Source organism: Bactrocera neohumeralis, chromosome 2 (assembly GCF_024586455.1).
Source record: "Bactrocera neohumeralis isolate Rockhampton chromosome 2, APGP_CSIRO_Bneo_wtdbg2-racon-allhic-juicebox.fasta_v2, whole genome shotgun sequence".
Lineage (NCBI taxonomy): Eukaryota > Metazoa > Arthropoda > Insecta > Diptera > Tephritidae > Bactrocera > Bactrocera neohumeralis.
Window position 1 is genome coordinate 15,313,743 of NC_065919.1, and position 19,093 is coordinate 15,332,835.

At 37.5% G+C, this 19,093-nt stretch overlaps 1 protein-coding gene across 2 annotated transcripts in view; it reads left to right on the top strand.

The window, feature by feature from the left end:
• The first annotated feature begins 57 nt into the window (after positions 1-57).
• The window catches only part of LOC126767293 (TBC1 domain family member 4), a 54,229-nt gene continuing 35,193 nt past the window's right edge, over positions 58-19,093 (top strand). For both annotated transcript variants that reach the window (XM_050484851.1, XM_050484855.1), the window contains exon 1: positions 58-1,458. In XM_050484851.1, coding sequence (XP_050340808.1) covers positions 1,339-1,458 — 120 coding nt within the window. In that variant the 5' untranslated portion in view covers positions 58-1,338. The remainder of the gene's footprint in view (positions 1,459-19,093) is intronic.

The following is a 19,093-nucleotide window of genomic DNA, read 5'->3' on the forward strand; positions in this document are numbered from 1 at the left end:
ACCAGGTGCAAAATAATAAGCAAAATAAAACAATATTAACCGCGACTGCGCCGATAACCGCGAAATTCAAGCGATTTAGGGAACATAAATCTAAACCTTATAGAAAGGAATGTGGTGCTAACTGACAAAGGATAATGTGAAAGGCGAAATATTCGCAAAGTAGTTTAGTGCGCAAGGATGTAGAGAAAATGGCATAGACATACAATTCACTGTGGTGTCATATTTGGTCAAGTGCAGTTTTCAGTGGATTCTCGTTGTGTACAAATGGTGCGGATGAATGAATAGCGTTGGAATTTGATGAAAAAAATATTATTTGATATCCTTTGGAAGGAGTAACTCATAAAGCATATATCTGTATTATATACATATGCAAAAAAAAAAACGTTTTTATATAACGCAAACGCTGGAAAATCACCTAAATTGTAAAAAAATTCGAAGTAGTGTTTTATACATACATATATAGTGCAGAAAAGTGTCTCTTGTGTATAAAGTAACTTACTTTTTGCGGTTTGTCTAAACAAGCGAGTGCGTTTCCTAATGGAATGAAAGGAAATCTTTTATATTGCTACTGTGTGTGTGCATGTGAAATCCAAGTGACACCCATTGCTATAGAAGCGAAATTCATGAAAAATCGATATTCGCCAAAAAGGAAACGGTCAGCCGCGTTTTAGGTATAGTGGCTATAAGTACGCCTCCATTTGGTACAGACGCAAAAACAAAAGCGTTGTCAAAGCAAATTTACCAGAAATAATTACTTAAACAGTACATAACATATTTAGGTAAACTAAAAAACCAAAAAATCTCGCTGGAATCAACACTAACAAGCAAATGTTGAGATTTATATGCCACTTGTGTTGTTGTCGTTTGTCCTAAATTCCATTAGTCGCATGCTCAATTATATATTTTAGACTATTAACTCGCATACTTACGCATATTCTCATATTTAAGTGTACATATGTATGTATGTATTAATCCATTATCCTCACTGCCATCAACGTAGAAGCTACCACGTACCACCAGTTTTCTGATTAGCCTGAAAATTTTGTAAATTCATTGTCTACTTAAACTGCCTACTTCTGTGTATGCATTTTTTTACAAAACGTCCTCAATTCCTTCACTCATTGCTACAGATGAGTCATGTGCGTCCAAAACTGTTCGAATACTTTAAAGAACTTTAAAATAACAGTGATTTGTGCGGATCGTAAATCAAACTCTATTTAGTGCCGTATTGAAAAACGTATAGATAAATAAATGTGAATGTGTGCTGACGAGATTTAAAGTCCTTTCGGTTATTATTACAATTATAATTATTGACTTGAGACTACGTTTGGAAACAAAATGAAGACACGTCTTGTTTCGTTAACATACCGCGGCAGCGCCTCTGTGGATCCGCGCTACTCCGCCGCAATGTTGCCATGGACCATAAATGATATTCGCTCCACAGAAAGCTACTCGAAGGTAATTGTTATTTTTTTTATTGCTTTATGAATGAAAATAATTGAGAACCTACTATTCATAGAACAAGGTAAAATTTTTTTAAGCAAAAAAATAATACATGAATTTAAACCGATTGGAAAGGAGGATAAAATATTAAAAATTACATTCAAAACCATTTACAGGCAATGTACGGTCGGAAAGAGGAAAGAAAGAAACGTAATGTTGGGGAATGTTGCAAGTGATTATAATACCAACAAAAATATACTACTATGTTACTTCAAAAAAATTTTCCATTCAAGGATAAACTATATTAGAGATTATAATTCTAAACATTTATGTAAATTCTACCATAGTTCTTATCTCTTCATTAGCATCTTTATAAATATATATGTATATATGGTACATATAAAAGTACCCATCAACCACAAAGTCGCAATGGTCACTCCTTTGCGGGTTCCACACTTTCTGTCTCCAGTACTCCGAGTTGACCATAAAATGATTAGTTAAGTTGAATGCTTCACAATACCAGCACCACCAACAACAACGCCTATCACCTAACACTGACATTGACACCATGTACATTGCCTTTTGTGACAACCTGCTAGTTGATCGTCGGAGCCGGTATAAGCGTTCTATATATAAACTAAGTGTTGTGGAATAAATGAATAAATACACGCGCCACAGGATATAATCACTAAGAACCAATTCAATTTGCGCTGTTGAGAAAATCTGTAGTCATTAGTGTGCGACAAAGCAATAACAAAAACAAACATAAACACTTTTGATGTTATTGTTGTAGCTATTATTTCCATTTATGTATTTCTGCTTTGTCTTTCAATGAAAGTGAGTAGTAGTAATAGAATGTGTCGAGGGCTTAACAGTTAGACGGGGGTGTAGTGCAGGCTTAAGCCAAAGCGGATGTGTAGGATATGTGCTGTAGGGAAAACTTAGAAGTGTTATAACTACAATAAAGCGCATTAGAAGTGACAGTTTGTTGTGAAAGGAACTAGAGCTAAGAATAACATGTTTAGTTTTGTGCATAAAAATTTACAAATATATATTCATACCCTGAACAAGATATATGTATGTATAAAGTTTGTCACGAAATTTGTAACACCCAGAGGAAAACGTCGCAGATCCTAGGAAATGTTTATATACATAAATGATTAGCCTGAAAAGCTAAAACAATTAGGCCACATCCGTCTGTCTATCCCTCTCTATACCATATACGCTAATTAGTCTCTCAGTTTTTAAGATATCGATCTGAAATTTAGCACTTGTCCTTTTCTCTCCAAGAAGCTGCCCATTTGCCGGAATCGTCGAAAGCGCACCACTATAGCATATAGCTGCCATACAAACTGAACAATTGAAATTAAGTTCCTGTAAGAAAAATATCCTATTTTACAAGATATGTTGAGGAAATTTAGTATGGATTATTGTCTAAGGCAAAGATACAATATTTGGAGAGCTTCTTCAGATCGGACTACTATAGCATATAGCTGCCATACAAACTGGCCGATCAAAATCTAGTAAGTGAATAAGGTGAAGTCGAAGTTAACATTTTTTTCTTAGTTTGTATGTAAGTTGTGATGTATATACTTATGTATATCGGTTATGAATGATATTCGTGACTATTCAGGAGCTCATACCTCACTAATCATAGTCATATGCCATACTAATGAAAATCGTAAAATATATAATTTGCTGTCCATATATTAATTGCTTGAGCAATTCGCATCTCACACTCCTTAACAATTATCCCTATATGCATATTTAAATATATCTACAAAATACTTTTACATATAATCAATTTATCTACATATGTAATTTGGTGGACAGCAAATTACTCTATTCACCAGCCTTTCATATGTTTCACACAAAGTTTTACTACTTAAATATAATATAAAGAAAGGGACTCGTTCCATAAATTTGTATAAATAATCTAAAAATAGACCACTCACAAAGTTTGCTCAATTTACTGCACTCGTCAACCAATACGGTAGGTATTTGGGTATACCAGTATACATACATACATATGTATAAACAAATATTATACAATATATGTACAAGTATATGTATGTGTCATATATACATATCGCATGCGGAATTGCGGCTTCTTTTGACTATCCAATTATTATGTTATTTTATGCTTTTGACCACAAATGTTTGCCAACAGATATACTTACACACATAACCACACATACAACCACATTTTTATGAAAATAAATTGGTATATAAGGAAGTACATTACAGTAACTTGTATGTGAACAATTTCTTCTGTGTCAAAACAAAATTATCGATCCTTTCTAGCGAGGGAAGTTGACGTCACTACATTAAGTCCAATTGTCTCCTCCTTTCACACAACATTTTCGCCTGCCAATGCTCACAATTTTTTTTAACAAGACTTGTCATACTCCAGTGGCACTCATACTATTATATTGGCATAATCCGATTGTCCTCCGCAAGAACATAAAACGTCGTCGCCAAGTGCCTATCAAATATGCCACCGGTAAAAATTCATACATTAGCGCCGAAATTGAACATAAAATTTGCATAAAACAAGTCGGAAGGTGTTGTTGCTATGGCCTTTAATGCATGGCTCATAAATAAACTGTAGTAACAATTGCCAAGCATAAAAAGCAGTGGTAAACTGGTATATAACGGTGCAAAACGTCACTGCTGTCAAGTGACAAGTAAATTAGTTCATGAAATGTCAATAAAAAATATGTTTTTCATTGCTGTTCTGAATAAATTATTCAATATACACCGTCTACAAAAAGAGAGGACATGCCATGCCATGTTTGTTTATGGGTTTGTGTTAAATTTTTTCAGTATTTTCAGCCTTTTCATCATGTCACGTTTCACTCCGGTACAACGCTTGAAATTTGTCCAAGATTATTACGCAAATTCACGTTCAACGAAAAATCATCTCAGATGAGGCCCATTTCTGGCTTAGTGGTTTCGTCAACGAACAAAATTGTATGTCAAATTCTCGTGTGGTTCAGGAAACGCTACTTCTTCCCCAAGAATTTATCTTCCTCTCCGAAATAACAGCCCTTGCCGGATAAAATCCGGGTCAATTCCGGTGCGTAGAACCGGCTGTTGTCGGAATTGAAATTTTCCCGTTTCTTGTTGGTATGGCGCCTACATCGGTCCTTATTTCTTTCAAAATGAGGAAGGCAGTGTCGTTACCATCAATAGCGAGCTATGTATATAACACCGGCTTTTCTCGGAATTTAATAAAAATCGACCAGGACGATCCCTACTTCCAACAAGACGATGCGCTGCCTGATGTTGCCCGTCTAAACATGGAAACATTGCGTGCAGAGTTTGGCGACCCGTCAATTTCCAGAAATGGCCCAGACAAATGTTCATGCGATTTAACGCCTCTGGATTATTTTCTTTGCGGGTAGGTTAAAATAAAGGTTTATGCCAATTTCTGCTGTAGTGCTCTCGGAGAAATCAACCCTGCAGTCACCTACTTGTGCGGAGGTCATCAACTACATCGACGACATCAAACAATACGCAGACTTCGGATGCAACTAACTTCCGACATGCACTGACCGCCATTCACAGTGAAACCATCAACACCTTCACCGAGTCAAACCACCACATATTGCAGAGTTGCCGCGAGAAATGAGAGTGACCATTGCGCAACTTCTTTCTGGATATTGTAGCAGGTTAAACTTCTACCTATCCAGAATAGACCCCGACATACATATCTAATATACATATATCCTGCGTGGATTAAGTCTTCGTATAACACTGGCCATCTCTTTGTGCATGCCCCACAAACCCCACTCATCTGACACCCCTCTCCTTTTGGCCCGAATCCGTCGAAACGGCACGTTTCTTAGACCTTCCGTTGGATGGCGTCGACGACAACTTAGCTAATCCTTACTATCCTAACGGGGATTGGGTACCCGTTACAACAACAATATATAGGATTTAACCAGTAACTTCTGCTATATAGAATGAAATTGCTGAAAAATATACTAGTCTCATTCCACACACCAACAATACTGTGTTTTGGGATATTTCCTTTAAGCTACTGGGTATTCTTATGATTGTAGAGTTTGCGTTTTGACAGCATAGCGGCCTAAAAACACAAATTTTGCATTAATACATAAAGAAAGGAGTTGAAAAAGAGGCGAAATATGCCGTGAGGTTAATAAAAAAAGCTATAAAATGAGTAAGAGTAGAAATACCACAAAAGCTGTCGTTTACAAAAAACACAAAGAAAAGAGAACATACAAACTAGGAGCAAAAAAAAAAAAAACTGAATGGTCGCCCACAAAACGATGTCTTCGTAATGTAATTGAAGTGGAAACTCTTCACAGGCGTATTTTCGTGGCGCATTTTTTGTCAGCGCCGAAGGTGGCAACCACTTGCCATGTTTATGCTAATGTGCGTACAAATCTACACAAGGACTTATTGAGATATAAAAATAATAACCAACAAAACTTTTTATGACACATTTGCAAACGATGTGTGTGATGCACAAACAAATGTAAATGAATTCGAAGAACTTTTGTAATCCGAAATTTGAAGAACTATATTAAAATATTACTTTATTTGTGGCGTTTTATGAGTGGATACTTTTTAGAAAAAAATGGGTGTTTATTCCAACAAAAAGGACTACAAAACACTTTTGTGATATTTGTATATACATATGTATATAGTTCTTACACTATTCACTAAACAATATTTTGCTGAAATTTTCATATAATGGGTTGTCAAAAAAGTCTTGCGGTATTTTTATTGAATTTTTTTTTTTATTGAAATTGAAATGAATTTTTGATGACTCATGCCCAGCTCTTGACCGATGCTACGGCTGCTACTATGCCGGTCTCTTTCGACCAATTCAGCGATTTTATCGCAATTTTCGACGACAGACCTTCCGAAGCGTGGCGCATCTTCGACCACCTCTACACCAGAACGAAAACGTTGAAACCATCGTTGTGCGGTGGAAATGGAAACTGTATCGGGTCCATAAACTGCACAAATTTTATTGGTGGCTTGAGATGCATTTTTGCCTTTATCGTAGTAGTACTGTAAAATATGCCGTATTTTCTCTTTATTTTGCTCCATGTTTGCGACGCTATAACTCACGAACGACTTAAAAGAAACGACAATCAACCAAACACATGTTAGCGCGTGAAATGAGCTTTCCAAAAAGGTATAGCATGACCCGATGCGACGAATAAAACTAGAACTACGCGCTTTCAGCGCCAACTAGTGAAAATACCGCAAGACTTTTTTGACAACAAACAAACAAATATTTCGTTGTTTTAGTATTGACTTAGCATACTTTAAGGCGCGCAACAACTTTTGACCTGTGACGCTTCAACACACTTACTATGCATGACACTCAAACTTTGCGTAAAAGTTTCATATTACAGTTGGCGCTTAACAAAGTGCCATTGACTTTATACTGTAGCCTGGCCCTTAGGTGTCCTTATGTGCCGCCTTGTTAAAGTTCCGCAAAAACAATTTCCGCTTTTTATGCACTCTCAAGTGTTGGACACTAGTTTAGAACTCGTATCGTTGCGTGTTTTTAGCTTGTCGGCGTTATATTTATTTGCGATTTTGGCTGCATAAAAATAAAAGGCTGTGTGGCCTCTTTTTTGCTGTCATTTCAATGTCGTTTGGGGGATTTAAAGGAAGTGGAATTAGAAAAATTTTGCTCTAACCATACATTTATGTAAACAGTGATTTCTCCTTTTCGGTGGTGTAGTACATACACCCTTATATCACTCGAAAAAGTTTTGTGCTTTATAGAAAAATATATATGTATGTATATAATAATGGACAAATCTCTTTTAATAGTTTGCTATACACTACTGTGAGCAAAAAATAGTAAGACTTTGTTCATAATTTTAAATTTTCTTAATTTATTCTCAGAATCTATGTCCACCTCCTTAAAGTAATCCCCCTTGGCCCCAATACACTTGTGCCAACATTTTTTCCAATCCTTAAAACAGTTGTTAAAGTCATTTCTCGAAATAGGCTTAAATGCGTGTAGGGCTTCACGTTGAATGTCTTCAATTGACTCAAAACGGTTTCCCCGAAGCGGTCATTTGAGTTTACTGAATAGCCAGAAGTTACACAGAGCTAAGCCAGGCGAATACGGTGGTTGCGACACGATATTGGTTGAAAAACTCACGAAGAATCAATGCAGTAGGCGACGGAGCATTATCGTGGTGCAAAAACCAAGAGTTATCGGCCCATAATTCCGGCATATTTTTACGAATTTCTTCGCACAAACGACGCATAACACTCAAATCGTATTCTTTGTTGACAGTTTGGCCGGTTGACGTGCCTTTTTCGGCTGCAACTCACCTTTGTCACGATATTCGATATTTCGATTGCTCATTTGTTTCCATGTCGTAAGCATGGATTCAAGACACGTCGCCAGTAATAATACGTTTCATGGCATCCTGGTAGTCGGAAAGCATTGTTTCACAGACGTTAATGCAACACTGTTTTTCTTAAAAATTTATTGATTTCGGAACCAATCGTGATTTCAATTTTTTTAGGCCCAAATGTTCTTTCAAAATGGTTTTCAATGATCCCATCGATATGTCTACGATGCCAGTAGGATCTCTGCCTATAAATCATCGATTATCAAGCACCAATTCCTTTATTTTATTGACGTCTTGATCATCAGTTGACATTGATGGCCGTCCGGCACGTGGTTCGTCGTCATACGCGTTCTCAAATCTCTTTAAATAATTTGTACCAATAAAAAAAACTTGTTCGTGACAAACAATTATCACCGAAAGCCTTTTCGAACATTCTGAACATTTCGGCACCAGAAATTTGATTCCGCACGCGAAATTTAACGGAACTTCTTTGTTGATCGCCGAATGAACTTTATGTACTTCAGAAAGACAAGCGTATAACATACACTAATAATTATATTGATGTGATATTTGGCACATTTATCACTGACAGTTATACCAACATAGAAATAAATACTTCGACGAATCGGTTTTCAGGCGAAATTTAAATTAGAAAGTCGTACTATTTTTTGCCCACAGTAGTAAGGAGTATTTTAATTATATATGTAGTAGTTCTAATGAAGTGATATAAATAAAAATTCACACAGGTTTTAGCTAATATGCTTAGCCTAAATGTATACTTTGAGAAATAATGAAATAAAAACGTGGCCTACATTTCGGCGTATAACTTAATATTAAATTTGTTTTATTAAATTTCTGTGGTGAAATACGAAAAAAAAACTTTTAATTTTGAATACTTTTAAAAGTTTAATAAAATTCAGAAATTACTTCAACAGAAACTGTAAACTTTAAACTTTTTATCTTTGTGTTTGTTTTCTTTCATTAAATATGGCAGCTCAATTTCAATTTCAACTAAAAATCTGAACTCCACCATCCAGTTCCCAGCGGTTCCCAGCAATTATTCCATTGCAACGCGTCATGAATTCAATACATTTGCAACGTCACCCGTCCGTCCTCGCCGCTGCTGTCACAGAGCACAGCTGTGCGGACGAACGAGTGTAAATAACGAATATAACTGCCATTGGGACCATGAGCCGCTCAAAGCGCTTGGCTTGCATTTTTGCCGCATTTACTGTTGTTGGATTTCATTAAAATGCGCAGCATTACTCCGGTGGCAGCAGATGAATTGTTTGAATGGCTGGTGGTTTATTTGTTTTCGGTTGATTGGTTGGGTGGCCAGTGTTTGTGAGTGGGTGCATGGCGGCAGGTGAATTGAATGCTACGTTTAGGCTGCCGGTTGGCGTGTGGGTGTGTTTAGTCAACGTTCCTGAACGTATCATTTCTGTCTCCCTGGTTTGGCCCGTCTACATGGGCATTAAAAATAATGTCACTTTTGGGCACGTGCTTCTCAGTTGTTTTTGTTTTATGAATTGTAGAGAAAATATTAAAATGAAATGTAAATCCAGTGAACACCTAGAGTATATATACAATATACGCTATATACATATATGTATATATATATATGTATATGTATGTATACTACCGAAATCAGTAGTCTCAACTTAAAGAGCGTCCAATTTATGGTCATCAAAATCGTCCTGTCAGATCAACAATTGAGCGTCTTAAAAATTTTAATCCACTAATACAGTACAAAATTTTCTCGTGCCAGTGAGACAAAGAAGTCCTCGTCCTTTCTGGCTGAATGGCTTCGTCAATAAGCAAAATATGCGTTATTGGTCAGACAGCAATCCACACGTACTCCGTGAGACACCATTGCATCCCGAAAAAATACGGTTTCTTACGGTTAATGGGCCGGCGGCGTTACCGTTCATCGATAATCGAATATTTTTGGCCCGAATTGGATGATATGGGCTTGGATAATATGTGGTTTCAACAGGACTTCGCCATAAGCCACACAGCGAATGTCACAATCGATTTATTGGCAACCAAGTTTGTTGAACGTGTTATCTCAAGAAATGGTCCGGGCAATTGGCCATCTCGGTCGTGCGATTCCGTTTACTACATATATGGCAGCTATATGCTGTAGTGGTCCGATATCGGCGGTTTCGATAAATCAATAGCGTCTTGGCGAGAAAAGAACCATGTGCAAAATTTCTGGTCGATATCTCAAACACTGAAGCACTAGTTCGTATATATACAGACAGACAGACACACAGACGAACATGGCTAAATCGACTCAGCAAGTCACACTGATCAATTATCTACATGGTAAACTTTGGGGTTTCCGAAGTTTCCTTTTAGGTGTTACAAGCTTCATGGCAACACTGTTCAGGGCATAAATATATCTGAAAATATTTAATATAAGGGACTAAATTTTATTTCAATAAACCGTTATGGCGATGTTCAACACTGTTTTTGGACTTATTATTTTTTGCACAGATAATTTTATTTTAAAAGAGAAAAGTCAAAATTCGTTATTCAAAAAACATTACAAAGACTATAGCGGTCTACCAAGTACGGACTTATTGCTATGCTCTCTATTACAGTTTGAATGATTTTGTTTACCTAACTAAGACTTCATTGTGTGACCACATAATAATAGTTGTGACATTTTCATTATCATGCAGAGACACAGGCACATCTTCAACGTATTCTCCAGCTTTCATAGATATCAGCGGACCACTCGCTTTTCATTTGCTGATGCCTTTCAGACGCGCCGACATTTGTGTTCAGGAAAAGTCTGTCTGCACATCATCAGCGCGCGATGAATTATTTGAGCAAACAGTGGCTACATCAAAAATAACGAAGCAAGAATAGAAATTGTGTCCTTTCGCCGACTCTACTGGTTTGTGGCTTGTTTCTCATGCGCTCGCTGCCGTTATGAATGACAACGTTGTTGCAATAAGAGTACGTAAACTTTTCCATTGCTCATTGCCTTTGTTTCAAAACATCCATAGTTCACATACATGCATACATATGTATGTACATGGATGTGTCTCCATTCTCTCATTAAAACATTGTCACCACAGCTACAGATATCTATGTGTTCCATGCAGGACATTTTACCGCATTGGCATTGATGGAAAAATCAAAAACAAAAAAAGTGGAACAAAACTCATCTCGAAATGAAAGCCAACTTTTGTGTTGTTGTTCAATACAATAACTGTACACAAATACATTATTCTCTCTCCAGTTACAGCATCCTCGCTCCGCTGTTCATCTCCGACCACTCGCCGAATCCTAACTTTCGCACATTTTACATCACATTCCGTTCGGATTTACAGTTAATACATTGTCTCAAACCAAAAAAAAAGGTACTAACTATAGAACTTTAATTAAATATGTGTGAGTGCATGTGAAAACCACAGATCTTCGTAATTTCATTACGCAGACATCGTAAATTGGATTTATTTGCCTTACATAGTAACACCGTAGTTGCCCTCTTTTATAATAAAATTGATTGAAGTGCTTTTTAATGTCGCAACTTTTATAGCTCACTTATTCATTAGTTGATAATAAAAATATTTAAATTCTTCTCTCCACAATCAATTACGGTTGCACAAATTAATTTAATGCCGATGTAAGCACATATAAAGTATTCAGGAAAGAATTCCTTACAAAATAGCAAGGAGAAAAAAGTAAGGAAGGGCTAAGTTCGGGTGTCACCGAACATTTTATACTCTCGCATGATAAAGTGATAATCGAGATTTCATTATACGTCATTTACATATTTTTCAAATACCGTATTTTTGTAAAGTTTTATTCCGCTATCATCATTGGTTCCTAATGTTTATACTCGTATTATACAGAGAAGGCATCAGATGGAATTCAAAATAGCGTTATATTGGAAGAAGGCGTGGTTGTGAACCGATTTCACCTGTATTTCGTACATGTCATCAGGGTGTTAGGAAAATATTATATACCGAATTTCATTGAAATCGGTCCAGTAGTTCCTGAGATATGGTTTTTGGTCCATAAGTGGGCGACGCCACGCCCATTTTCAATTTTTAAAAAAAGCCTGTGTGCAGCTTCCTTCTGCAATTTCTTCCGTAAAATTTAGTGTTTCTGACGTTTTTTGTTAGTCCGTTAACGCACTTTTAGTGATTTTCAACATAACCTTTGTATGGGAGGTGGGCGTGGTTATTATCCGATTTCTTCCATTGAACTGTATATAGAGATGCCTGAAGAAAACGACTCTGTAGAGTTTGGTTGACATAGCTATAGTAGTTTCCGAGATACGTACAAAAAACATAGTAGGGGGCGGGGCCACGCCCACTTTTCCAAAAAAATTACGTCCCAATATGCCCCTCCCAAATTTCACTTTAATATCTTTATTTATGGCTTAGTTATGACACTTTATAGGTTTTCGGTTTCCGCCATTTTGTGGGCGTGGCAGTTGGCCGATTTTGCCCATCTTCGAACTTAACCTTCTTATGGAGCCAAGGAATACGTGTACCAAGTTTCATCATGATATCTCAATTTTTACTCAAGTTACAGCTTGCACGGACGGACGGACGGACGGACAGACAGACATTCGGATTTCGACTCTACTCGTCACCCTGATCACTTTGGTATATATAACCCTATATCTGACTCTTTTAGTTTTAGGACTTACAAACAACCGTTATGTGAACAAAACTATAATACTCTCCTTAGCAACATTGTTGCGAGAGTATAAAAAGTATGGTATACAAATTCTGTATCGCTGATTATTTGTTCCAAGCGACTATTCTAACAGTGCGGCTTTCGAAACTGTGTGAATCAATGGCTCATTAATTACGAAAATCCAGCTAAAATAAAATCCAAAAGCATAGAGAGAGTTGACACTTGCTCCTCTCAGAGTATTTTATACACAAAAAATCTCTCATAAATTCAGAAGTTTTTGGGGAGCGCTACAAAAAGGTTTTAGGACACCCAATTGTGGGTTTACAAGAAATGGTCCGAAGTTCAGTATGACAATTTTCATTAAGCTTTTACTTCTCAGGCAGTTCAGAATATAAAGTCCTACTCTTGTGGAGTTAGATTCAAATTAAAAATAAATAAAATGTAATGCGATTGAACCGTGTGAAATCAATTGGAAGTACTTTTATGTTACACATTGTAGGCAAAGGTAGCTCTGAACCTGTTTTACTATATTCATTCACCAGTTATTATTTGTTATTATAATGTTTGTTATAAAATTGGTAGTTTGCCAACTAAAGTGACCCTTGACCCGATAATTATCGACAAACTCACAAATTGATTAATTAATAATTTTTAATTGGAATTTTTCTGTAACAACTATCCCGCAACCATGGTGCTACCTCTGCTTCGTCTTCATTACTGACGTAGACACCGCTTACACGGTTATAGTCGAGTTAACAACAGCGTGCCAGTCGTTTCTTCTTTTCGCAATTTAGTGCCAATTCGGGATACCAAGTGCATCCAGGTCCAGGAGTGAAGGTCTTTCTCTTTCTCTCCTTCCCCCAGTGGGTACTGCGTCGAATACTTTCAGAGCTGGGGTGTTTTCATCCATACGTAGCCGCTGTCTTTTAATATGCTAAACTATGTCAATGTCGTCATATATCTCATCGTTCCATCGAATGCGATATTCGACGTAGCCAATGCGCAAAGGACTATAAATCCTCGACAAAACCTTTCTCTCGAACACTCCTAAGGCCGACTCATCAGATGTTGTCGTCGTGCATGCCTCTGCACTATATTGCAGGACGGGGATGATGAGTGACTTATGAAGTTTGGTCTTTGTTCTTCGAGAAAGGACTTTACGTCTCAATTGCCTACTCAATCCAAAGTAGCACCTGTTGGCAAGAGATATTCTGCGTTGGATTTCGAAGCTAACATTGTAGTTGGTATTAATACATATTCCAAGACGGACGAAATTATCTAGGACTTCGAAGTTACAGGGTTTGTCCGGAAAGTAATAGGACTGATTTTCTTCCGCCGCGACTGTACTTCGGAGCGTGCGCGCACCGACTGGATTCGGTAGAGGGCGTTCCTAGCTAATGACCGAGCGGCTGGTCACTTGTCTCCGAGCACCTGGAGAGTCAGGACAAACATTTTCGCGCGACGTGTTTCTGTGAGTGGTGCAAGGCGAAAATGCAGCGTTCGTTGGAGCAGAGGTGCGCTATTACCTCGGCTCTCAAGGCTATTCTAGAGAATGCCTTCCGTGACGCCTTCAATGCTCGGAAATCGCGCTGGCAGCGCTGCATCGACGCAAAAGGAGACTATTTTGAAAGTTTTTAAAGAATTGTAACCATTGGTTCAATAAATTTTTTTAAGTCAACTCAGTCCTATTACATTCCAGACAAGCCCTGTACTACATATAATGATTTTCGTTTTTCTAACAAATTGTATGCCGAATACGAGGTGCGTCCAAAAAGTATCGCGACAGTTTGCTGACAGTTTTCTTCGATTGCAGGGGCGTGGTGCATCATGAGTTCTTGCCACAGGGCAGAACGGTCAATAAGGAATATTACCTGCAAGTTATGCGCAATTTGCGCGAAGCAATCCGCCCGAAACGCCCGGATTTGTGGAAGAACAAAAATTGGCTTTTGCACCACGATAACGCCCCTGCTCACACATCGTTGCTTGTGCGCGACTTTTTGACAAAAAAAAAACACACTAATGATGCCCGCAGCCACCCACATTTGGCCCCCTGTGACTTTTTCTTGTTCCCTGAACTGAAGAGGCCCGAAAGGACGACGTTACGCTTCTCTTGACGGGATAAAGACGGCATCGAAGGAGGAGCTGAAGAAGATAAAAAAAAAAATAATTTTTTGAAGTGCTTCGAAGATTGGAAAAACCGTTGGCACAAGTGTATAATATCTCATGGGAATTACTTTGAAGGGGACAAAATAGATATTCATGAATAAATAAATAATTTTTGAAAAAACACAAAATTCGCGATACTTTTTGAACACACCTCGTATGTCGGTCAGTGTTATATGTATATTATATACATATGTATATATAAAATTGCTTGGATTCCGATCCCTTGGATGATTCTTTCCTACTTGTTTGGCTTTGAGTTTTTAAGTGAATAAATATTTTTCTCCGACAGAAATATGTATGTACATATATTTCGGAGGTCTTCCTGGAGATCGGCTAGGGGATCAATGGAAACCAAAATTTGTCACAATGAATTGTCGATAATTAAAGTACATTAAATAATGCGCCTCATGCGTAGAATAATTTTTCAACTTTCATCATTTAATACGACTAATCAGTGTAGTAATCTTCCGGCACTGCCTTTACGAGCTGCATATTTGACCCCAAACCTTTTAGAAACAAATATACATACATATATAATTTCAAAAGAAATCTAAGCTCGTACCGGTTTATATCACACATATTTATTGTCATATGTACATACATACTCACACATTTTTTTGCATGTTCCATACAACCGGTGGTCTAATAATGATTGTCGATTGCACAATAACTGTACTTTACGTGAAGGTTTTTCTTCTCGTATTGTTCCAGCCGTAATTATTGCCTTTTATTGTACGTATTTGTTGTGCTCGTTATAATCGCATTCAACACTGTTGTGGCAACATCCCATTTCTCATTAGCAATTTGCGTCACAATTTGTCGTGGCTATCATTTTTTCTCTAATACAAGACTACACTTTTCAAATATTTAACTAAATTACTTTATACTATGATAGCGAGTTCAATTTACATGCATAAATATAGTACTTTTATATAACAATATACATACATACATACATGTATATATTTTACCTATTTACCATATGTATGTATAATAGGTAAATGTACATTGTATATTTATGAATTTACTGTGTAAAAATTGTGAGGATATCTATGTTTAAATGGTGTGTAGCTCGAGTTGTAGCTGTAATAAAGTATTTTATTGATTTTTGTAATATTATTGATTTAAAATTGTTATATAATATTACATATATCAGCTATTTATGGCATATAAAATTCAAGAAGTTAGCGTCACTCATTTGAAAATGTACATATACTAATACTACAGAGTTGTCTCAGTCAACATCTGTTGCAACATTCCCTATCACTCAAGTTAAGGGGGTATTCTACTCTAGAATTTTGAAAAAATCGATTTTTATATTTAAAGTTTAGACCCTTAAGAACATATCCTCCAAAGGATTCTTAAAAATTAAAATTATTTTAAGAGCTACAGTTACTTTAGTGACGCAGTACCTAGCCCGGCTCGGCCGTATCGAATTTTTTAAACGCGTTTTTCTCGAAACTACTTTTTTCCACACGGTACCGGCATTATCTCAAGTTCTATACAACCGATTTACTTGAAATTTTGTGTGAACCTTCTTTATATAATACTTTATCGTTCCTACCAGCATCTTGTCAAATTTTTTGTTTTTAATATTTAAAAAAAATTCAGGAATTTCAGGAAGTCAGGATCAATGTCACCAGGATGCGCCATTTTTTTTACACCGGTCTCTCCCCCTCTAATTATTTTAATTTCTAAAAAAAAAGCATAGAAAATGATTAAGAATTTCTTTTGATCCAGGAGAGTCAGGATCAATGTCACCAGGATGCGCCATTTTTTTTACACCTGTCTCGCTTACTTATATCGCCCACTTCTATAAACATATCGCTTACATTATAAAAAAAGAAATGAAACAAACAAAACTTCAGTTGACGGTTCCGCCACAAACACAAAGGTTCCTGTAAGAATTGGAGTCAGTTCATATGTCAGCTATATGTTGTCCGATCTGACATATTTGTTCGAGAACTGTGCCGTAGCCTTGGACAATAATCCAGCCAAATTTTGTGAAGATATCTCGTAAAATAATGAATATGGAAAACTTATACCGGGTCATGGTTTTGATCGTTCAGTTTATATGGCAGCACTTTGCTATAATGTTTCGATATAGACGGTTCTGACAAATGAGCAGCTTCCTGGAGAAAAAGAGACTGTATAAAATTTCAAATCGATATCTCAAAAACCGGCTCGTTGGCGTATATACAGACAGAAGGACGGACAGCCGAACAGACGGAAATGGCTAAATTGATATATACATATTTTATAGGGTCTCCGAACTTAATTGCCCTGTTTTCTAAATATTTTTTTTTAATATTTTTTTTATTTTAAATATTTTTTTTTTTATTTTAAATATTTTTTATAATCACGTGTGATCCAAGTAGACGAACTTTTTTCAATAGTCTTTTTTTTGACATATCACGTGCGAGCCGTGTCAAGCCGCCATGTTATTTTTGTTCAGTATTATTTAGCAAGTCATCATGGAAAGACTTACGCCTGAACAACGTTTACAGATCAGAAGACCATGGAGAGTGGATTCGCCGTCGTTCGCAGCAACGCGGACTGACGTATGGAGCGACTTGGCTCATTCTTCTAGGAGATCTTAAATTAAAAGCATACAAAATAGCGCTTGTACAAGAACTGAAGTCGCTCGACCTTGCCATGCGACATCACTTCGATCTATGGGCTCTTAAAAAGTTCCAAGAAGATCCGACGTTTTCGAGCCAAATTTTGTTCAGCGATGAGGCCCATTTGTGGCTCAATGGGTATGTAAACAAGCAAAGTTGCCACATTTGGGGCGAAGAGCAAACTGAAGAAATTCAAGAACTGTCATTTCATCCAGAAAAAACAACGGTTTGGTGGGTGTTGTGGGCCGATTGAATCATCGGTCCATATTTCTTCAAAATATGCAAGTAATAGGACTGATTTTATTTCGTAAGCGCGCCAACTGGATTCGGTAGAGGGCGTTCCTAACTAACGAATGAACGGCTGGTCAGTTGTCTCCGAGCACCTGGAGAGTCAGGACAAACATTTTCTCGCGACTTGTTTCTGTGAGTGGTGCAAGACGAAAATGAAGCGTTCGTTAGAGCAGAGGTACGCAATTAAATTCTGTGTGAAACTCGGTAAATCTGCGACTGACGCAGATCTGCTAACACCGCCTTTCATGTGAACAGCTAAGTATCTAACTAAGGCCGGCATCTCAACGCTTCCACAGTCGCCCTACAGCTCAGATGTGACCCCCCGGACGTTTCTGTTTCCATGCCTGAAAAGGTCGATGTAAAGCAAGCATTTTGAGACGACAGGGAGGGATACAAGCAGTATGAACCTCGGCTCTCAAGGCTCTTCCGGAGAATGCCTTGCGTGACGCCTTCAATGCTTGTAAATCGCGCTGGCAGCGCTGCATCGACGCAAAAGGAGCCTATTTGAAAAGTCTTTAAAGAATCGTAACGATTGGTCCAATAAATTTTTTTAAATCGACACAGTCCTATTACTTTCCGGACAAACCCTGTATATGACTTAATCCTGATTTTAAATTCAATAAATATTGGTGCTGAAGTTTAACTTTACAACTTACTTACTAAACTTGAAACCGTCGATACTTCTTGACGTTCGTAATAATTACCCAATAATGGAGTGTGAGTGATTGAGTAATCAAAGAAAGTATCAATAGTCCATACTTACCACATAGTGGAGCGATAAGCACTGTGCAACGGCAAAGAAAAATTAAAATGACAGCCGAACTTAATATTTATTTTAAACCCACTTTTTATACCCTTAACAGAGTATATTAAGTTTGTCACGAAGTTTGTAATACCCAGAAGGAAGCGTCGGAGACCCTATAAAGTACCTATATATAGTATATAAATGATCAGTATGTTGGGCTGAGTCGATTTAGCCCTGCCCGTCTGTCCGTCTGTCTGTATATATACGAACTAGTCCCTCAGTTTTTAAGATCTCGTTTTGAAATTTTGTTAACGTCATTTTCTCTTCAAGAAGCTGCTCATTTGTCGGAACTGCTGATATCGGACCACTATAACATATAGCTGCCATACAAACTGAACAATCGGAATCAAGTTCTTGTATGGAAAACTTTCGCATTTGACATGGTATCTTCACGAAATTTGACATGGATTACTTCTTCTTCTTAATTGGCGTAGAAACCGCTTAAGCGATTATAGCCGAGTTAACAACAGCGCGCCAGTCGTTTCTTCTTCTCGCTACGTGGCGCCAATTGGATATTCCAAGCGAAGCCAGGTCCTTCTCCACTTGGTCCTTCCAACGGAGTGGAGGTCTTCCTCTTCCTCTGCTTCCCCCGGCGGGTACTGCGTCGAATATTTTCAGAGCTGGAGTGTTTTCGTCCATCCGGACAACATGACCTAGCCAGCGTAGCCGCTGTCTTTTAATTCGCTGAACTATGTCGATGTCGTCGTATATCTCGTACAGCTCATCGTTCCATCGAATGCGGT